Here is a 22,920-nt window from a genome sequence, read left to right as displayed (position 1 = left end):
GACTGTGTTCTGTAAGGCATTAGTCAAAAATTTATTTGATCAGTCTGTTATAGAAAATAATAGCCCTTAATAAGGAAATATGAATGTTATGTATTAGGAATTAGACCTAAAGTATGTGACCCTTGAAAACTTAAAGTGCTGGTATATTAGTTTGCTACGACAGCCAAAACAAAATACCACAAGGTGAGTGACTTAAACAACAAATTTATTTTTTTTTTTTACATTTCTAGAGGTTAGAAGTGTAAGATCAAGGTGTTGCAGCATTAACTCCTGAGGGCCGTGAGGGAAGGATCTGTTGTTCTTGGCCTCTCTCCTTTTTTGTAGATGACCAACTTCTTTTTATGTCTTTCATCTGTACTTCTCTGTGTCCACATTTCTTCTGCTTGTACAAATATCAGTCATATTGGATTAGGGCCCACCTTAATTACTTCATTTTAACTTAATTACCTCTGTAAAGACCCTATTTCCAAATAAGATCACCTTCTTAATGATACAATGCAGCATCTGTTCCCCCCACTGCATTGCAGGTGGAAAAGTAGAAATGTAGTTTTTTGCTTATTCCACTCCCAACCTGAAAACAGAATCTGAAGCTTTTGTCATTACTTTTGGTAGGCAGCCAAAGGAAAGCATTATTGCCAGTTTGAGAAGAGTAATGAAAGTATTTAGCTCTTAGCCCAGCTCATTGGGCATGGACTGTCTCCTCTGAGGCTTAGGAGTAGAGAAGAGAACTATTCTTGGCAAGCAGAAGTTTTAGAAAATTATTAGTGGGACTACTCATAATTATTATAAACACCTGTGGAAATAGAAATAACTTTAATAGTATCTACTATCAAGTACTTAGCCTAGATCAGAGGTCAACAGACATTTTATGTAAAGGGCGAGAAAGACATCCGGCAACTACTTAATTCTACCTCTGTAATGTGAAAGCTACATAGTTAACCCTTTCAGTGAATAGGTGTAACTGTATTGCACTAAAACTTTATTTACAAAATAGGTGGCTGGCAGTCTGTGAACTGTAATTGAAGACACCCTGGTATAGATTATAAAGATGCTACCTTATCTACTTACTATTAAAGTAGGGCAAGGTATTTAATAAGTATGAAATAATTTATTCTGGGTACCTATTTCAAAATAGGATAGAATGTTATAATAGGAAATGGATCATACAGGTCACTTAGCACAGCGTTGTTTTACTGATAATTTAGTTTCAAAGCTCAAAGAATTGGCAAATCTTGTTGATTGATTAGATTAAGGAGAAAACAGATGAGTTGAGACCTAGAGTTAAATGGGATGCTCCTGGTTTGAGTTCCTGATTCGTGGAACCCACTTTGCAGAAACAGGGCTCCCTGTGTTGTTTCAGCTTGGGCCTGTCCTCCCTCACCCTCTGCCCCCACTCCTCCATGTACACACACGAGGCGTAGGAGGCAGAGGTTATGATTTATAACATGAAGGTCTAGGCTCTGGGGAACAGCCCCAGGTCACACAGCGTGCTGTTACAGAGCCATTATTAGATCATAGGTCCTGCTCCTGGGCTCCTTCCCCTAATGCCTGGCTGTCTCCTCACAAGTCCAGACTTCTCTTCAGCTGCATTGTTGTCTAGAGCCCAGAATAGACTGATGTAAGTAAATCAGATTATTTATTTATTTTAGAGACAGAGTGTGCAGAGGGGAGAGAGTGTGTTTTAAGCAGACTCTGTACTGAGCATGGAGCTGGACCACGGGGCTTGATCTCACAACCCTGAGATCATTACCTGAACTGAAACCAAGAGTTAGGTGCTTAGCTGACTGTGCCACCTGGGTGCCCCCGATTTTTTATTTTTTAAAATTATTTTCTTGTTCATCTTCACATGAGCTAGACATTGACCTAATTCTGGAAATCTAACCTTAATTTTTTTTCTTTCAAAAGCTGTCAGAGTACGTTTTTATATGTATGAATTATTAAATGAAAAGATGGGTGAGAGGAAGCTGGTTATCTGAATTTTTCTATATCATCTAATGGTGGTATCAAATGGGTACAACCTGTTGGGTTACTCTATGGTTGGTTTTTGCTTGCTTTTTTTCTTTTTGCTTTTAACATTTCAGAAATCTAATCACATCTCTACTCTGGAAGATGAATCTAAATTTAGATATTTGATGTGGCATTTGTGCTGGCTGCTTATTTATCATCTTAAGGGAGAGCTCATGAATTTCCCTTTTACGTGGATTTGAGGGGGAGGGGAGACTAGTAAAGAAAGTATTTGATAGGGGCGCCTGGGTGGCACAGCGGTTAAGCGTCTGCCTTCGGCTCAGGGCGTGATCCCAGCATTGTGGGATCGAGCCCCATATCAGGCTCCTCCACTATGAGCCTGCTTCTTCCTCTCCCACTCCCCCTGCTTGTGTTCCCTCTCTCGCTGGCTGTCTCTATCTCTGTCAAATAAATAAATAAAATCTTTAAAAAAAAAAAAAAAGAAAGTATTTGATACACAATTGGACATAACTATCTTGGATTTAATGAGATGTGCTCCTAGCACTTGAGAGGTTTTTTGGAAATGTTCATTTGCAGTAGTTACCAGTGATATCATCCTTAAATTGCTATCTTAATTGTCTTCAGTTTCTCAGCAGTGCTTCCTCTTACCTGAGGGTGTCCCAGCCACCTAACTTCAACAACTGGGATGGAACTGCTATTTTATATTCTCTTCATTTTTAATGACTAGGAAATAGTAAAGACATTAATCTTTTCTTGGTGACTTAAAGTCATTCTTATAAACTACAAATATTATATTCTGCCATTACAGAGTATGTGATGTTTCCACCAGAGCTGTTACATTTGATTTTCTCTGTTCAAAGACCTTATGTTTTAAGTTGATAGGATTTTTCCCCCCTTTCTCCATGTTCATTGTTAGCCTTTGTGTCTGGTTTTCAGCTCTTAGACTCATAAACTTTACTCTGGAAATCTTTTTCATTACTGGAATGACTTTGTAGCTTGTGTTTATGAATACGCAGCTAATTTTGGAGCTGTCTGTGTAGAACAAAAGTCTGAAGGTTACCTTCAGAATTCACATGAGATGAGGTCTGGGAGTCTGGACATCTGAAGTGTTCTGCCATGTTTGTTGCTCTTACTCCATTTTTCATTTTATAGCCAGCTGCCACTCTTGTAATGTAATGTACATTGCTATGCCATATTTGTTTGTTAATATGTAAAGTGTATACTAATTAATGGATGTAGGCAAGGGAAACATTTGTTCTCTTGGTGTCCTTAGAAATAGTTCAGCCATTGCTTGTATACTTGACCTTTAATTTCCAAGGAATTAAAACATTTGATTAGTGCTGTTAAAAGAAACACATGATTTAACAAAATTTAAGATGAGTGCCTTCTGGAAAAGATTATGATCAGATGTCTAGAATCCTATGATGCTGATCTTCCTGGGGATAAGTATCTTTAGAATCTAAAAAAGCACAAGCCAAAAAAAAAATTTTTTTTAATCACATCTTCTGTGACATTGGTACCAGCTAGTAGTATTTTGTATCCTCAGTAAACCATCAGTGGATTCTTTGTTGTAGTCACTCATGTTTTTTGACAAATTAACTTTGAATTTGTTATTAAAATTTGTTATTAAAAGTGAAGAGGAAGAAAGACTGATTAATTAATTATCATAACTTAAAATGGGAGAATGAAACCAGCAGGGTCTTTTACTTTAGGCTGCCAAATGGGCATCAAAATTAGATTTTCTTTCTTTAACTGTGTATCTGATAACCCGTGTTCAAAAGAAAGACAAAACTATCTTTACTCTCTACCTAGTTACTTTCCAATTTTTTTCTTTGCACTTGAAGTCAAATTCTTGGAATTTTTTATGGCCCCTCCTTTTATTGCTCCTTAAATACATTTCTTTCTTTTCTTTTCTTTTCTTTTCTTTTTTTTAAAGATTTTATTTATTTATTCGACAGAGATAGAGACAGCCAGCGAGAGAGGGAACACAAGCAGGGGGAGTGGGAGAGGAAGAAGCAGGCTCATCATGCCCTGAGCCGATGAGCTGAAGGCAGACGCTTAACCGCTGTGCCACCCAGGCGCCCCATTTCTTTCTTTTCTTTTCGTTCTTTCATTCATTCTTTCGTTCTTCTTTCATTTCCTTTCTTTCTTTCTTTCTTTCTTTCTTTTCTTTCTTTTCTTTCTTTCTTTCTTTCTTTCTTTCTTTCTTTCTTTCTTTCTTTCTTTCTTCCTTTCTTTCTTTCTTTCTTTCTTTCTTTCTTTAATAAGTGGTATTTCAATTTTATTTAGAAAACTTAAAATATATGTATTTAAACGTATGTGGTATATAGTGAAGTTGCCGTTCTACCCAAGTTCCGTCACCAGTTCTCATTGTACTCACCACCTACACAAATGCATAGGCAACCATTTTTATTGTTTTAGTGTTCCTTCAGGGTTTCCTTATGCATATAAAGGAAATATGAATACAGATATTTATACTTCCTCTCCCATTTTCTACATAAAATTAAAGAATATTACTCATCCAGTTCTCACTGCTTTTTTCACTTTTTATTTCTCAGATCTTTATGAGCACATAGATTCTTCTCATTTTTTGTGACAGCCACATTCCATTTCCTTGTTAGTTAACACCTGGAATCAGACTTAATGACCCTTCCCGTTTGCTTAAGACCCATTATCAGGCCTCATTTTTTTCCACCTTTGTCTGTCCAGAGTACCTATCTTTCCTAAGTGAGTCACTACCTTTCAGGCCTTAATGCCAGGATTTGCCCTTCTACTATGCACATAAACAGAAAATTGTAGGGGCGCCTGGGTGGCACAGCGGTTAAGCGTCTGCCTTCGGCTCAGGGCGTGATCCCGGCGTTCTGGGATCGAGCCCCACATCAGGCTCCTCCGCTATGAGCCTGCTTCTTCCTCTCCCACTCCCCCTGCTTGTGTTCCCTCTCTCGCTGGCTGTCTCTATCTCTGTCGAATAAATAAATAAAATCTTTAAAAAAAAAAAAATTGTAGAAAGGTACAAGGATTATGGAGAACCTTTAAAGTTCCAAGCAGATAAATGGGAGAATGAAAGAGCCAGAGCCTAGCTTCTATCTTGTCCCTTTATCATCTCTGAGGACTCCAATCTTCAACCTATACAAATGTTTGCAGTATCTACAGTTTACCTCTTACCAGAACAAATGATGACTTTATTGTGGTCTTGCAGTCCATGTTTTAACCATCTTGGTCTCCCAAGAGCCTAGCAGATAGTTGTTCATGTTTATTACATAAATATACCATTCTCTCTAGCTCTTTCTTTATTCTCCTGAGTCCTTTTCTTTCTCCCGAAGCCTAATTGAGCAATCACAAAAGCTCTCATATTGGTTCTTAATACTTCCAGTGTCCTCATTGTGGCTGCTCAGGAGTTCATTTACTCAGAATTTCAACTGTTACATTTGTGATAATTTTATACACCTGTATTTCATTTCATTTTGTCTCATGTTCAGGACTTTTAAATCTACTTCTAACATTATCTGTGTTGTATGTTTATTATGTTAACCTTTGTAACAAGGCATTAGAAAATCTGCTCTATAGACGAAGAAACTTTTGTTTGTAGGGATCACACAGCTTGTTAGAAACCCATATCTAGTAGCTATTAGAGCCATGACTTAGAGTCACTGTACTTGATTATTCCCTGGAACCTCACACGCAAAATATGGAATGCAAACATTAGGACATCTGAATCCTAGCCTTGTTTCTACTACACTGGACTTTGATGTTAAGCTATTCTCTGTACCTATGTTTCGTCATCTAGAAATTGAGGAGGTTGGACTAGATATCTAAAGCCACTTCTCACTAGCTAGTTGTGTTTCTGGATATAAATCTAGGGTTGCTTATAGGGTCGGACCCGTCACCAGTTTCTCTATACTTTTAAGAGCCAAGGCTGTTTCTCTCTACTTCGATATATACTGATCCTACAGTTTGGTTGCCGCTTCTGTTTGGGGTTTAGGTACCAAATCAGTGGATTTTATGTAGGCAATAGATTCCTCCCCCCCAAATTACATAATACACTTTTTTTGTCTTACTAAATATATTTATATTCTGTTAAGGATAATTTTTGTCCATTGACTCAATGATTTTTAAATAACCGTATGTAGTTGGTTTTTTAAAGAATTCTTTAAACCTTCAGGTATAACCCAGAAAGACACATGGGTTTGTTCGTTTCTTTCTTTCTCGATTTTTTTCCGTAAGTCTATAGCCACTGTATTCATTTTACACAGTAACTTTATAGTACTAATGCAATTTTAATCTGCATTGGAGAAATATAATAATATTGCCTTATAACATGATACATTCATTAGTAAAGAAATGTAATGAAGACTTTGTAATGGTCTGTGTTTTACATAGGAATATTCTTATTTATTTAAGTGAGTTTTTAAAGACACATTCTAAAGTGGGGTCTTAGTTTTACTTTAATATGCTCTGTATAAAGGTGCTTTTCTAGCCTATATATAAAATAATGTTTCTCTTATTTTTAATAAAAAGAGCTAATACCTTATTGGATAGCTTTGTTTTGTAACTTAGTGGTAATTTATTAGCAGAAAGTATAAAAACTAAAGTACTACTTTTTCAATTGTTACTTATCCAATTTGGACTATATATAACTAATATTTCAGGAGATTTATTTAAAATATTTTATGCAAAATATTTCAATTTATTTTTTTCTTCTTGTTGCAGGAGCTAGAGTTAATGCCAAAGACAGCAAATGGTTGACACCTTTACACAGAGCAGTTGCATCTTGTAGTGAGGTATGAAATTTCTCTTAGTAAATATATTGTATATAAAAGCATTAAGTAGGCTTGCCTATGAGCCCATATTCAAATTCTGTGTTTTCAAAAGAAGGAAAAAGCAACTGAAAATACCTAGACTGGTTGTTTTACTTTAGAATTTGTACAGACCAAGTTAACTGTTCCTGTTTCTCTTTTGTGACTAAGTCCTCTTGGAGAGTCTGAAGTGCAGAGAATAGATAGAAAACCCTCCTTATATATGTCGTACAGGAGAGATTATTTTCTGTCCCTATAAAGTCCTCCTCAGTCTTTTCTCTCCTGGACATGCCGCAAAGGTTCTGCTAACCATGATCAAGAAATAATCTCAGCAGTATGTAACAGTTTATTGTAATATTGTTTAGTTACACTGAAATTAGCTTCAAAAACGTGACATGATCTCACATTTTACCAGTTCTAAATATACAACCTAAAAGTGTTAGGTGTCTTATGGGGAAGAACAGTTTCTTCTTATTTATAACCCTGTGTATGATTTGTTCTTCAAGATAATTGACATTTTTGGAGAACATTCATTTTTATGTTTTTCATATCTTCCAGTCCTCATGACATCCTTGTAGGATGGATATATGAAGAAATTGTAGTTAATGATTTGCCAGAAACCACTCAACTTTTGAGTAGCAGAGATGGAATGACCCTCTTCTTATTCTTTCTAAAATGTATTAGGTGCATTTTAGAAAAGCATTGTGCCCAAAGTCTTGTCTCTTCATTCTTCGTTATATTCTTCATCATGAACTATGTCTTGAACCCAGGATAAGTGAAGAGAAGTAGGGGCAGAGTGGTTGGGAAGGATTTCAAACCCTGCGATGTGACAGAGGCAGTGTTAGCTGTAGCCTCCTAGTTAGAAGGAGGAGGGATGGAACCGTGGGTGGTGTGCTGGAGCAGACATCTTACCTTGGATCTGGGTCTTTGGTGTGCTGTAGCTAGCTGTTGAAATGTGGAACTTGGATCTGGAGAAACTGGCTACTCTAGCTGTGTGATCTTAGGCGGGTCTGGGGATTATCATGAAAACTAAGACATTAACCAAAATACTTTGAACTCTGAAATTCCATGGGAATGTTAATTAAGTTTGTGGTTAGCCCTCTTGTAAAGAGTTTCTGTAAACAAGGGCAGTTAAGGAAGATAAACATTACTGTCTTTGGAACCTATTAGTAAGTTAGACCTATCCATTTTTTAGTATGACTCTTAGGAATATGATTATTAAAATTGGTGTTTTGTCAAATTAAGTCATAAGAAGGAACAGTTTGTATATTTATAGAGATTGTGAAACAGGCCAAAAATTCTTAAAGAAAATAATTAATGTTAGAGGAAGATGGCAGGTTCTTCCCAAAGACTTGAGAGCTGATTTTTTAACACTGTGTACTTAGCCTGAACTTGAGGGCAAGCGGTAGGTTAGGAAGCAGTGATCTTAAGAAGTTTCTTAAGTCTGCTAAAAATTACTGGGCTGTGTAGTATTACTCTTTTGCAGGAAACCTAGTCAAGATTATCAGTTTCACCCACGTTCTTTTAATTTTTTCTCTTGCATCCTGAGAGCAAAAGAGAGTTGTACTTAATTTCGTTTAGTAAGAAAATATAGCCGCGGAGGGGTATGGAAAAGACAAAATTTTAAGCAGCTTTGGTTTATGTTTTTGAGATATCATGAGAGAAGTAAGCCCTACACAGGGTGATCAGAGTGACTGTTTTCTCAGTCCTCCGAGGCCTTTGGAGCTAACACCATTGTAGAGCATAATGGAGAAGTTAGTCCATCACACAGAGGATGCCTCAGGGCTAATTCTTTTACTGTTCCTAGGCTGAGAAAGGCTGCTTCTGGTTATATATCCTGAGCTCCTCCACTCTCCCTCAGTGACATGGCTTCTACACACCTTCTCATGGTGGCTGGCTGACTTGTTTCATCTCCACCAGTGATTTGTGACTTCCATTCTAGTGGAGTGTACAGATCAGCTCTCTGTAAATGCAGAGTATTCTTCTGAATAAATTGATTTCTGAGTGTTAGGGCTTTGTGTGTTTGTGTGTTTTGGTTTTCTTTGCTTGTTTTTTTAAGAAGCCACATTACACTGCTAGATCCTCTGGAAGATACACATTTACTTTTTTAACTTAACTCTCGGAATTACATTTTAGTTCTATCAGCACACTGAGTTTATATGATCACATGAGATATTAACAGTCCATCTAGCTATTGAAGTTTATTTGCAAATGTGTTAGCCCTTCTTTTTCCGCTGCCTGACTTCAAATCAATGGTTCTTGCTAAAAAGGCAGAGCCACAGACAGCCAGAGCTCTGCAGACTCATGTAAAGTGACCCTGAGCTATGATTAAATAATACTCTTTAGATAAAATTATCACCCCATATTTCATAATCCTATTAAAATCAGTGTTGTAGGATATTTTCTTAGCTGTTTTTCAAAGTCAAGGCACATGTGCAGTATTTCTTACACATGCATAGCGTCTAATGGAAAAATTGGGATTGAGGTTACTATTGGGATTGAGGTAATTATTTAGCATTAGTAAAACCATAGTGTACCCTTAATCCCTATATCATTTTCTGAATGCTTATAATGTGCTGATAATATGATCTAGAATTTTGTTAGGTTATGGCATCAGGCTCATTGATTTGTGATTTCCAGAAATTTGCCTATTTAGGGGCACCTGTGTGGCTCAGCCTGTTAGGTATCTGACTCTTGATTTCAGCTCAGGTCATGATCTCAGGGTTGTGAGATCGAGCCCTGGGTCGGGATCCACATTGGGTATGGAGCGTGCTTAAGATTCTCTTCTCCCTCCCCCCCCCCACAACTCTTGCATGCTCTCTCTAAAAAGAGAGAGAGAGAAATTCGTCTCTTTGATTTCATTTAATGACTCCTGTCTGTAGATTTTTTTTTTCTGAATTTTCAAAGATAACTGCTGTTGTGATCTGACATACTGTTCTGAGTAATAAATGGTGGGTATATTAGTCAGTTTGGGTTGCCATAACAAAATATTATAGACTGGCTGGATTAAACAACAGAAATTTATTTTCTCATAGTCTGGAGGCTAGAAGTCCTGAATCAAGATCTAGCAGAGTCCCTTTCTGTTGAGGGCTCTCTTCTGGGCTTGCAAACTGCTACTTGTCACTGTGTCTTCACATGGTAAAGAGAAAGAGGGTATCTTTCTCTTCCTCTTCTTATCAGATTAGGTTGCCTCCGCCTCCCTCCCATCTCCTTTAACTTTACCTCCTAACGACACTATCTCCAAATACAGTTACACTGGGAGGTTAGGCTTCAACATGTGAATGGCGGGAGAACACAATTGGTCCATAGCAGTGAACCCATGGTTCCAAACTTTGCTCTCTGTTGATTTTAGGATCTTAGTAACTGTGTTGATAGCCTTTCTTAGGACCATCTTACCTTCCCTTACCTACCATTAACTGGATTTATTTTTGCTTTTCAGTGAAACAAAAGAATAGTTTTGATTTTTCTACTTCTTGCTAATGGAACATAAGTATTCTCCAGACTTTTCAGATTTAATGTATGCACTGTGAATTCCAGAGCGGGAATGAATAAGGCAAGCCTGGCATCTATAGTATGCTGTTCCTAATTTATCCAATTATAAATAATTCATTTTGTTTTTAATTATTTTCTAGTATATTCATCAACACACCAACTAACATTTCCAAGTGTAGTGTTAGTTTTATCCCCCAAGTCACAATATGCCCTTCTTGATATGGAGAATCCTGAAAATGTGTTGTACCACTTCCTCTCTGCATCCTTTTCTCCATACTCCTTTTTTTAAATTGAAGTATAATTTACAGTAAATGCAAAGATATTGTGTGTAGTCTTGAGTTTTGACACATGTATCCACCCATGTAAACTTTTTCCCAATCAAGATATGGAAGATTTCTGTCACTCCAACAAGTTACCTCATGTCCCTTTCCAGGCAGTCTTCCTTGTCCCCAGAGGCATCCACCATTCTGATTTCTTCCACCATGGAATAATTTTCCTTATTCCAGAACTTTATAAAAATGGAATCATACACTATGTACTCTTATGTCTTAAATTTTTTGTTCAACTTAATATTTTTGAGAATCCTCCATATTGTGTACATTAATTGTTTATTCTTTTTAGTGATGAGGAGTATTTCATTGTATGATGTACAACGGTTTGCATTTCTGCTTTTTGGCTGTTATGAATAAAGCTACCATGGACATTCTTGGGTGGGTGGGTCTTTTTAAATTTCTCCTGGGGATAACTAGAGAGAAATGTGGGGTCTAGAGTAGGTCTCCATATATATTTTTCTTTGCTGGCTGACTTCCAGGTTGATAGATTACTGGGCATCTCTCTAGTCTTTTGTCAGTCTTGTTAAATACTTATGCTGTTTCCCATATTTCAAACAGTTCTGATTACTATTTATTTAAAAGGCTTAAAAAACTATGTGTGAATCACAGATAATAGTATTTTGTTTAGTCTTCCTTGCTACTTTACGTATTGATAGTTGCTTGGTGCTTTTGAACACTTTTCATGTTTGTTTGTTTGTTTGTTTTTAAGAAAACCAAGGGTCACTGGGGTTTCTGGGTGGCTTAGTTGGTTAAGAGTCCATCGCTTGTTTTGGCTCAGGTCATGATCTCAGGGTCCTGGGATGTAGCCACCTGGTCTCCATGCTCAGCAAGGAGTCTCCTTGAGGATTCTCTCTCCCTCTCCCTTTACCCCTCCTCCTGCTAGCTTGCACATGCTCTCTGTGTGTGTCTCTCTCTCAAATAAATAAAAATCTTTAAAAAAAAAAGAAAGAAAAAGGAAGGAAGGAGAAAGAAAGAAAGAAAGAAAGAAAGAAAGAAAGAAAGAAAGAAAGAAAGAAAGAAAGAAAGGAAGGAAGAAAACCAAGGGTCCATATTACTAGGCTTAGTTTTTGATTCTGGTGCTTTTCATTTCACGTGTAGTTCGTCATTCATCTGCCAAAGATAGGTTTATCACTGCAAGGAGAATTTTTTGCTAAGTTTAGTTCTGACTGTATTGCTTAGTGTAAATAGCATACTGGATTCCTTAGTATCTAGCCATGAGTCCAATTTATAGATGTGTTGTGAAATTTTCCTCATGCTCTGGGAAACAAATCCCTTTGGAAACTAAGCTTTTAAATTGCCATGTTAACATCAGCTTTCTCACCAGTTAGCATCACAGCATCTGTTTCTCTGTTTGTCTTTCTCTCTTTCTGTCTCTAATAAACTAGATACTAGTGATTTTTCAATTTGTAGAATATAATGTATACTAATTTGGGAGATTGTATGCTTTACATTTTTATATATTTAATTGCAAAACAATCTATTCCTTAAAACTATTGAAAGTTTAATCGTATCTTGTTATCTAGAAGAACAAGAGAAGTAATGAATGTTTTTTGTTTCTTATTTTTTTTAGAGAGAGCATAGGTAGGTGGAGGGGCACAGGGAAAGAGAGAGGGAGAGAATCCTTAAGCAGACTCCCTGCTGAGTGCAGAGCCTGACACAGGGCTCCATCTCCCAACCCTGAGATCATGACCTGAGCCAAAATCAAGAGTCAGACACTTAACCGAATGATCCACCTAGGCGCCCCTGTAATGAGTGTTTTTAAAGAATATTTGTCAGTATTTGTTCTTGCACATTTTAATCTTGTTATGCCTTTAATAGGACAGAAAAAGGGAATGTTTTATCTTGGTGCATCTTGTAATGGCTCTGAGTAGTACTGCCTTTAGTTTAAAATATTTTGTTTTCTTGGGTAAATTCCTACCTATTTATAGCAGGTTCTACGAGACTTTTTATTTCCTCAGGAAATATTAGTTCCTAAATATATATATACAGTTTCTAAAACTGTTAACTCGGGGTGCTTGGGTGGCTCAGTCAGTTAAGCATCTGCCTTCAGCTCAGGTCATGATCCCAGGGTCCTGGGATCAATTCCCACGTCAGGCTCTTTGCTCAGCAGGGAGCCTGCTTCTCCCTCTGCTTGCTTGTGTTCTTTTTCTCTGTCTCTGACAAACAAATAAAATCTTTTTAAAAAGTAAAAACAAAACTGTTAACTCCTTTGTCTTTTTTAACTTTTATCTTCATATGTTTCAGGAAGCAGTGCAGGTACTTTTGAAGCATTCTGCAGATGTTAATGCTCGAGACAAAAATTGGCAAACCCCTTTACACATAGCTGCTGCTAATAAAGCTGTAAAGTGCGCTGAAGCTTTGGTACCTCTTCTGAGTAATGTAAACGTGTCTGATAGAGCGGGGAGGACTGCATTACATCATGCAGCTTTTAGTGGACATAGTGAGGTAGGTGTTCAATTAGACAGTGATTCTCTCTCCTTACATCCTGTCACTCCCCACCCTGATTATTAATGAACTTACCCTTTTTAGCCATTCAGTTCATGGTAATAGCAAAAAAAAACCCAGGAAATCTTTCTTGTTTGTTTTTGTCTAATTTTGCCTTTAGCGAATCCTCAGACTTCTTTTCATGATAAAATTCATGATATAAATTTCTCAGATTAAGAAGTTTACTTATCAGATATAGCCCATGCACTGGAATTTCATGGTCAACCTGGGGAGACAAAGGAGAACACTGCCAACTATATACACAATGTGAAAAGTTATGTTCTGTTGTTGTGGAAAAAATAATCCAGAAAGAGCAGTTTCATAGTGCTCCAGAAAGATAGTAACAAAGGAAGGCAGAGTTTGGAAAAGATTTTCTTATAGTTTATTATCAACATTTAGTAAAAAATTCTTTGGTTAACAGACCATCAAAAGAAAAAAATTTAAGAAAATTAATATTTAGTTACCTTATACAGTAAGCATTGCCTAACGTTAGATGTTGTCATGGCAAAGAGTGGGGTTTATGTGAACATAGAAGGCTTAGGAAAGAAGAAAACAGAGTCACAAGAACCTTTGAGGACATGTTGTCCAGTCCTTCATTTTTGTTGCAGGCACAGAAACTCAAAGACGTAAGGTGACATTCCCAAGATTCCATGGCTTAGAGCTAGTGGCTGCAGTGTTGTTTTCACTATTCCTCTGTTTTTTGCAACATAAAGAATCCTTGCCTTCATTGCAGTTAAGGTCACAGATGTGTCCCTTTTTTGAAACATGGAGGGCCCTTTCCCATGGGGAAACTATTGTAACTATGGTTAGATGGAATAGAAATACTGTTCTTGGTACATTATGATGTAAGCAGACTGTGTGCAGTGACCTTCAGATCTAATCATAGATAGTACATTTGTGTTTGAATTAAATTTAAGACATTTCTGGGATAAGAATGCACTTTACATTTTAAAAACACCTTGGGCTATTAAAAGAAAGAAACCTGTTGTTAAATATTCCTCCTTTAGACCTTCCAGATTTGCACCTCATTGTTCATAAAGTCTCAGGACACAAAGTAGCATCTTTAAAAGATACTGATACCCAACTTCAGTAACACCCATTGTGAATCCTTTTTTCGTATTTTGTTCTGTTATTTATTAAATTATGTTGAAGGGTCTTCGGGGTTTAGTCTAGCTCCTTCCTTTCCAAAGTTGTAGAAATTCAGTGCCAGAGAGATTGAGATGAGTAGTCAGCATAAGGGATATTCATAAATAGTTCTACTTCTGAATCTTGATGAAACTTTATTTTTATTACAGATGGTCAAACTGCTCTTGTCTAGAGGTGCCAATATTAATGCTTTCGACAAGAAAGATAGACGAGCTATTCATTGGGCAGCATATATGGGTATGTACATTTTAAATTTCACTTTCTGACATTACATATTCAGGAAGATTTGTATGTTTTAGTTCTTGCTTTTGGTATAACATCTGTTTTTTTAGGATAGTGGGAAGTTACACCATATCTAAATTTGCTGCCCAAGTGGAACCAGCCTGGTAGTGGGAGAGGTTTGCCAGAATAGGAGTGTGTTGGGTCCTCTTCTCCTAAAAGCTGATTGAAAATAATTCTGTTTACCTTTAAAGGGAGGGACACCCTAGACACAAGTCTGGGAAGCATAATTTAAGTTGGTGTTTACTTAAAGCCCATTCTTATATCCATCCTTGTTTTTATGGGAATATTAAGGTAGAAGTTTTGAAGATGCTTTAGGAATCCTATTATTTTGGGCCACCGCTGGGTTGAATAGGCATCATTGTGTTTGATTTCTACAACAGTAATTTCACAGAAAGAAACTAAGGCTTAGAGTATAGGTTTTTCTGCTATAACATGATATATATGTTCTTGAAAAATCTTAGGATTCGCAAAATTGCACTCTAAAACTAACAGAGCTCATGGGAAAACAGTCTTGGGGTAGATCACCCAAAACCATGTGACTTTGTGACCAGAGCACTAACAAAAACATTAATTGGTTCTTGAGGTGACTTGAACAGCCAGAGAGCAGGCAGATCTTGAGCTTACCTCAGGATATTTTTAAGTGCACAAAAAGAGCAGAGTAGAAATGCTGGCTTGTGCTCAGACCATGCATGTAGAAGTGTATCTCTAAGCATATGGAGGAAGTACAACCTGCCATGAACCTTGCAGGTCTTACAAGGCCAGGGTTGTACCTCTGGGAGACGTGCATATAGACCTTCATTTTTTAAGTTTTTTCAAAATAAAACTGAAAGAACAATTCCTCCCTTTGCAGCCATGGAGCCTCAGAGTTTTTTTTTCTCCCCTGCTTCTGCTATTCTGGCTCCTCTGGCTTGAGAAAAATCGCATATGGTCTGACCTCTCCTGTGTAATACTGGAGCCGTTCCCTGATTTACCACTCGTACTACGTGATTACAAAGACATCTAACTAGCCACCCTTATAGGCATAACTTATCCTCAGTACTCCCTGCTCTTAGTTTTGCTTTTTCTTGTTTCTCACATAAAAATGAAAGATTAAAGGAAAATTTGATGGAAGATTATTAATTTTTAAAACTATATAAAATTGTAAAATATGCTAGTGGGAGAAAATAAATGCACTCAAACCAGTTATGTAGATAACCCAAGGTCCAGGAAAATTTTTTGCCTGTAGTAGAAAAAAACAAAAGCAGAATCCATATTGAATTGCAAGTCTGACCTTTAGCATGAGTGTAAAGGAATATAAAAAATAAAGGTTCCTTAAAGTTAATATCTTTGTCAGATGTCCCTGTTTTGAAAGCCAAAAGCTGAACATTTTAGGCTTTTGATGTTTCTCTCACACCAAAGTATTTTGCCTCTAATTATATCATGGGCAATTTTCTTCTGTTACTTGGAGGTAAACATCCAGAAGCATGTCTCCTGTAGCATCCTAAAGTCCCCTCCTCACAGCCAGTACATTTGTCATATTTTAAGTCTTGGGGACTTTTCGGAATATTGTAGTGTACCTTATCCTTCCAGACAGTTCAGGAGCAGCTGATCTGCATGATTTAAAACTGTACACCTTATATTAAAGGGTTTAAACTCGAAACATAATGCATCAGGCCTTTTACCTCCAAAGAATTAAGACTTAACTACGCAGCTGTTTTCATGAAATTGAAGGCCAGAGGATTTTGTGGGTTGCTTCTAATTGAGCTCCTGGAAGAGCCAGGTGTGTATTTATCAGAAGCCCTCCTCAGATGGCTTTGTTTTTCGTGATGCACTAAGTGTCGCTTTTTCAGGACAGTTGTGGATTAAAAAAGATATTCTGTGTTTCTTGGACCTTATTTAATTTTTGAGTATGAACATTGAGGGATTTATAATTCTTTCCTTATCTCTTTCAGCATGGAAAAAGAGCAGTATTGACACATTGCTTCTAAAACTGTTCCACTATTCTAAGCATTCAGGATTAAAGAGAGCTAACCATGTAAAAGTAGGGAGCAGTTGACTGATCAGTAGACAAGCCAGAAGTCCAGGTCATTGTCCCCTCTAGGTTATATTCGGAGAATCTGTCAATATTAGTGCAAGAGACATTAAAATTACATGGAGTCTTATACTTCATTTCTCACAAACTTCCTTATTTGCCCTGGCCTTCTGTCCCCTGATTGAAGCTCCCCTTACTTTTCTGATAGGCTCATTTGTCCTTATGCTGTTACTGAATTATCTGTCAGTGGTTCACAGCGACACCTCTATCCCCGAAGAGTTGATCATTTCCTCCTCCCTACCCCATGTTTGCTCTGACCATGAACCTCTGTTAAGATCGCTTTTACACATTCATCTTTTCTGTGGCTTTCAGTACTTTTGGCAATATTCAGCCAAGTTCTACCTCCAGTCACCTTACCATGATGACTTTGACATAGAAGGTGCTGAATAAATATTAATTATCTTGATTTAGCAACTCATGTTATTTCTTCTTAAAGCAGTGCCTAATTTGAATAAATGTGAAATGGTATTTTTTTTTCTCCTTTCCTTTTTGTAAAAACTTACAAATTCTGAACACAGCTCATTTTACTTTTTTTTTTTACATGTTCGTGAAGAAAAAAAAAAAGGTAGGGAATTTTCCAAGTAAAATTATGTATGCTATGCATGTCTAATGGATGTCATTTTCTAAAACTACACCTAGATGAATTAAATGAAATCTAGCCCTCTTGGTAACGTCAGTCTATAAATTAACAAGGAAGACACATACTTGTTCTGGCCAGGGTCCACCTGGGTAGAACATTATCATTTATTTCATTCTAGAGCTTTCTTCCCTTTTTTCTTTTAAATAAGTCACCCCCAAACTGGGTGTGTAGAAGCCTCCTTTTTCATTTTCAGTGGGCCAATAAAGGAATTAATCCATATTTCTGAAATGTGCTTGAATAAATATTTGTCAGTTTTAAGATTGTAAATTTGCCTATGCATAGCCCCTTTCTAAATAAAGTTTTATTGGTATTAGGAAAAATTCATACTTCCTGGAATCTACTAGTTTATACGCACAATTAATGTGATCTGTGTCATTTACTTAGAATGATGTATTGGTTTTGAACTGTTTTTCCATTAAGTTTGTATTATGAGTCTTCTAGTCTTAAGCATCAAGAGAACTTTGTTTCTTTTTGACATATTAGTGAATAATATGCATTGCCCAGTTGAAAAGCTATATTGATGTGTGAGCCCCCTGGGTACTGATTTTCACTGCATTACAATAAATGCAAGTAGCTATCTTTCTAGAGCCATAGATCAGAGAGTAATGTGTAGTGAGTGATCTTTTGTATCAGTTAATACTCTTACATGGTAATTATGTGTGATTTGGCACCTAATGATTTGATACATATTCCTTTGGTTTTTTTCCTAAAGATATAATAGATATTTCTTAATGAAATGGGGAAAAAATAGCTGAAAGTATCCACTTTAATTGGTAATTTACATATAAACAACAAAATCTACTTGATTCTTTGTGTATCTTGTATACTGGCTTAATTTTGTTAAGGGAGAGGGGCCTATTTTGAGAGCCTCATTTTTATAGTTATTAACTTTATATACTCATTCCCTATAAGGGATATTAAAAAATGATGTCATAAACAATTTATTTAATGTAACAAATACTTATTGGGTGCCTATTTTGTATATAACAGTCTTCTCAGCCCTGTGGAATATACGAGGAAGTAGAACATAAGAGCATATATTTGCTTTTGAAGATACGTATTTGGGAAGTTAATACATAAAAGCAATTTGGGGCAATTAAATAATGATTCAAGTTTAAGAACCATCAGAAGGTATTACGTACTTATCAGATAGGTATATGGTGCTTTTGGCTTATAAGACTTCTAAGAAAGAGAGATGACAGATTTGATTGGGGAAGATGGGAACTGATGTGGACCTTGAAGGATTAGGAGCAATGCTTGCAAAGAGACATCCAAGCAAAATGTGCCACGCAATGAAGGAATCCCATGAACAAAGGCGCAGAGGCGGGAAGCATTATGGAAGAAGGAGAAAGCAGTGTATAATCTGATAAAGACCAAGGAGATATAAAAGGAGAATTGTGGTTCTCCCACCTTTTGGATACATGTCCCCCTTCCTGGCGTCCTTGTATGGTATAGTGGGGCCTGGGACTAGTTCTGACTAGTGAATTGAAAGCAACATCACCTCTGACCAGAGCATTTAATTGCTGATTTGAGGTTCTATATAGTCTATTCCTCCTTTTGGCACAGTGACTGGCCACATTCAAGATAGTGTCAGCTGTATGAGCCTGTGTTGTGTCCTTGAGTGACTTAGCAGACCCCTCTTGCCAAGCTGTCATAGTGTTGATGAGAAATAAAATGCTAGTTAAGCCACTGAAATTTAGGAATTGATTGTTAACCATAGCACGTATAGCCCTATCCTGATTGATATAAAGGTGAATAGCAAACTAAGTTGGTTAAGGACATCTGGTGGAAATAATAAGGGAAAAGAAGTTTTTAACCACATGTTCTAAAAACCTAACATTTTTAAGAAACAAGTCCCAGTCACTCCCAGATTTTCAAGTAGAAGATTCCACAAAGGCAGATAAATGTAAACTGATGTGTTACATTAGATATAAAATGCTAATTTCAGAACTTGAGAATGTATTAAAACAGTCTTGAAAACAATAAGATCTAGACGAAAAGAGAGTTATCTATAAGATCACTGGATAAAATAATCAAATATATTGTTTTCAGTTAGTTACCTCTATCAACATTTATTAAAATTACCTGAATTCTTATTTTTTTCTTCTCTCCTTTCTCTGGTTATAAATTGATTTATTGGTGACTTATGCATTATTTAGGTAATTTGCATTTTTACCTCTTTTTAAAAGATATCCTGATTATATTTTATATTTTCCTTTACTCATCTGTTTTTTCTCCCTCATAAACACATTTTTAGGTCACATTGAAGTAGTGAAATTACTTGTGGCACATGGAGCTGAAGTGACATGCAAGGATAAGAAGTCTTACACCCCCCTTCATGCAGCAGCCTCTAGTGGAATGATCAGCGTAGTCAAGTACCTTCTGGATCTTGGAGTTGATGTAGGTATATAGATTGAGCAGTATAAATGAAGGAGGCATTTTATGTGTTTGTGATTTCATTGCTGGCAGAAGTTATTTCAAATTTTAAAGATAATTTTATATAATAATATTTTTGCCTTTCAATTACATACTTGTAGTCCTCTACATAATATATAGTGCGCTAATATCTGATCATGTATTTAGTCAAAATATATTAAGAGGTAAAGGATATTTCAAGTGTGAATGAATGAGACAAGTTTTTCTTCTTTATCACTATCCAAGCCCTGTAGCTCCATTTTAGCTGATCAGACATACTTGGGTTATTTTTCCTAAGTTGCTAGGTCACGGTTAGTCTTATTTGCTCAATCTAATACTCACTTTAAATGACTATAACAGTTCGCGTTGCAGGATATTGGCAAGAGCTAGGCAGGAAAACCAGAGGCTTCTTGCCCATCAACTGTAAGTGTTCCTTACTGTATAAATTTGTTTGGTTAGGAGGGTTGCTGCTTTATATTTGATTCCTGAATTGAGATAGCTAAGAATACCTGTCACTTTCACAAGTCATCCTTTAAGCACTTGTGCTTTTATGCCCCTCTTAGTATATTTATTCTTATTTTAGGTACAGTTCTGACAGACTCATGTGGTTCTTCAAAACAGATTAAAAAGAGTAAATTAGAAGGAGAGAGGATTAGGCTCTGCTAGAGGGAGGGCTGTAGATCAGCTGCAAAAACAAACAAAAAGGTAGGTAGTAGCCTGATTGAATAAAGAATGTAGGGCGGAATTGTAGAGGTCAATAAACTCTTAATTTAAGAATTATATGACCCACTTTGCCTAAAGCAAACAAGTAGTTACTGAAAATGTCGGGATTGTGAGATGTTGTAAAAATCCAAACACGTAGTTGGGGAGGGTCTTGTAGAGTGCAAATAGATAGAAGTTTTATTTCTCAGCAGTTCTCTAGCTCTGTTTCACCAGAGTAGCATAATGCCTTACAGTACCCCTGATCTAGATAAATGAGGCATCTTTGTTTTTTGACTACTGTTTCGCATCCATTCTGGTGCGGTTTTTTAAATTTGTGTTGACAGTAAAGTAACATTTGTAAACTGTGGTGACAGAGTGTTCTTTGGAATAAGTGGTCAGACTTAGAGCCGTTTAGTGACATGTGGCCTCCAATTGCACTTATTAGTTTCCCGGGGCTTCCATATCAAATTACTATAAAGTGAGTGACTTAAAACAACAAAGTTAATCTCTCAAAGTTTCTGGAGACTCTGAGGGAGAATCTTTTCCATGTCTCCTAGCTTTTCGTGATGAAATGTAGGTACTTTGACTAAAATTAAGTGTTATTTTTTCACTTTCTCCAATTTCTGTTACCAGGGATTTCAGGAAAAAAAAAATTTTAAATACAGTTGTGATAAGTTGGGGCAACTGCAGAGTTAGAGGGTACAGTCTCCAAACAAGACTACCCTTACTTCTGATCAACTACAAGTTTGGGGCATTCCCCAAAACCACCTTCAGGTTTGATAAGTCACTAGAAGGATTCAAAAAACTCACTGAAGGGGCGCTAGGTGGTTCAGTCAGTTAAGTGTCCGACTCTTTATTTTGGCTCAGGTCTTGATCAAAGGTTGTGAGTTAAAGCCCCACATTGTCCCCATGCTGGGCAGGGAGCCTACTTTAAAAAAAAAAAAACACCTCACTGACAACTATTATACTCATGGTTTATTATACAAAAAAGATACGAATAAGATCAGCCAAAGGAAGAGACACATAGGGCAGAGTCCAGGAGTATTCTAAACAGAAAGCATTCATTGTTCTCTCCCCATGGAGTTAGGACTCCTTACTCTCCTAGCATCAGCATGTGACAGTATGCACATAGTATTGCCAAACAAGAAAGCTCATCTGAGCTTTGTTTTCAAAGTTTGTATTGGGGCTCCTTTACATAGGTGTGATTGATTTATTTTTAATTTATTTTTTTAAATTTTTATTTATTTTTTAAGATTTTATTTGAGAAAGAGAATGAGCAAGAGAGAGAGAGAGAGAACACAAGCAGGGGCAGAGGGAGAGGGAGAAGCAGACTCCCCACTGAGCCAGTGAGCCTAGTGTGGGGCTCGATCCCAGGACCCTGGGATCATGACCTGAGCCGAAGGTAGATGCTTAACTGACTGAACCACCCAGGCTCCCCAGAGGTGTGACTGATTGATTGATCACTTGCCCACATGGTTGATTTCAGTCTCCAAGTCCACTGATAACTGAGGGCTCCAAAGCCTGCACCCCTAAATCACATGGTTGGTTTATGTGGCGTTGGCACATTCTACCTGCAGACCATTGGCTATGGCCAGTCCTACTCCAAGATCCAGTGTAGCCAGCTCCCACCCTAAACAAGGACACTCCTATCAAATATGCCATATATTACCCCCCAGAAGACAAGGGCAAGGGCCAGACATCTCTTTGGGCAAAGGTCACATTCTTTATGCAAAAGTCATGTAAACTTTAAAGTATTCACCCGTATTATTTATTAGAAACAGAATTAAAAGAGAAACTTGCTCAAGAATTATTTCTCAGTATGGAGAGCACATTCGTTTTGGTAAAATGTTAACATGTAAGTCTGGAAAATATCTAGAGCCCAACTTTTTTGAAAAATGAAATAGAAAAAGTTGCCACTCATTTTTTTAAAATCCTGACCTTTATTTCATTTTGTCACTGCAAATGTAAAGGCTGAAAATAAGGATGTTATTCAGTACATCTCAGAATTTTCAGTTTGTGTTCATTTGTCATGATTCTTAATTCTTATAGCTACCTTACTTTGAAGACTTTAAAAATACATAATTTTGTTTTCATTTTCTTAAAATTTCTGTCTTGGAATCATTCAGTTTTGTCATGAAGTAGACATTGCATGTGTAAATTATATTCCCTGAATGTACAAAATCTATTTGACACCAAAATGCTGTTGTTAATGTTCACTATTTTAAAAGAACTTGAGAATTATAAGCCTTATTTGTGTCTTTAGCCCTGTTTCTCACTTTAATAGCTTGATTGCAACCACAACATCGCTAAAATAACTCTCATTCTTATAGCAAGTAGCAAGACTACTTTAACATTGAGATTTTTTTTTTCTTCCAATAGATGAATGAACCAAATGCCTATGGGAATACACCTCTTCATGTAGCCTGCTATAATGGACAAGACGTTGTAGTGAATGAACTTATAGACTGTGGTGCTAATGTAAATCAAAAGAATGAAAAAGGATTTACTCCCTTGCACTTTGCTGCTGCATCAACACATGGAGCATTGTGTTTAGAGCTTCTGGTAGGCAATGGGGCCGATGTCAATATGAAGGTA

The 22,920-nt window shown here is 36.8% G+C and overlaps 1 protein-coding gene across 11 annotated transcripts in view; it reads left to right on the top strand.

Annotated features, from left to right (window-relative positions):
- The window catches only part of ANKRD28 (ankyrin repeat domain 28), a 192,383-nt gene that overhangs the window by 126,432 nt on the left and 43,031 nt on the right, over window positions 1–22,920 (top strand). For 6 of the 11 annotated variants that reach the window (XM_026496966.4, XM_026496968.4, XM_057315851.1 and 3 more), the window contains 4 exons: window positions 12,830–13,030; window positions 14,365–14,452; window positions 19,466–19,608; window positions 22,705–22,917. In XM_026496966.4, the coding sequence (XP_026352751.1) occupies window positions 12,830–13,030; window positions 14,365–14,452; window positions 19,466–19,608; window positions 22,705–22,917 (645 nt within the window). Of the gene's footprint in view, window positions 1–6,675; window positions 6,747–10,204; window positions 10,315–12,829; window positions 13,031–14,364; window positions 14,453–19,465; window positions 19,609–22,704; window positions 22,918–22,920 lie in introns of those variants that run through there. The other 5 variants (XM_026496963.4, XM_048216106.2, XM_026496962.4 and 2 more) reach the window with 2 other exon arrangements.

The sequence above is a fragment of the Ursus arctos genome, unplaced genomic scaffold (genome assembly GCF_023065955.2).
Source record: "Ursus arctos isolate Adak ecotype North America unplaced genomic scaffold, UrsArc2.0 scaffold_20, whole genome shotgun sequence".
Taxonomy (NCBI): domain Eukaryota; kingdom Metazoa; phylum Chordata; class Mammalia; order Carnivora; family Ursidae; genus Ursus; species Ursus arctos.
The sequence above is the reverse complement of the archived record's forward strand: the minus strand, read 5'-3'. Positions and strand labels throughout refer to the sequence as shown.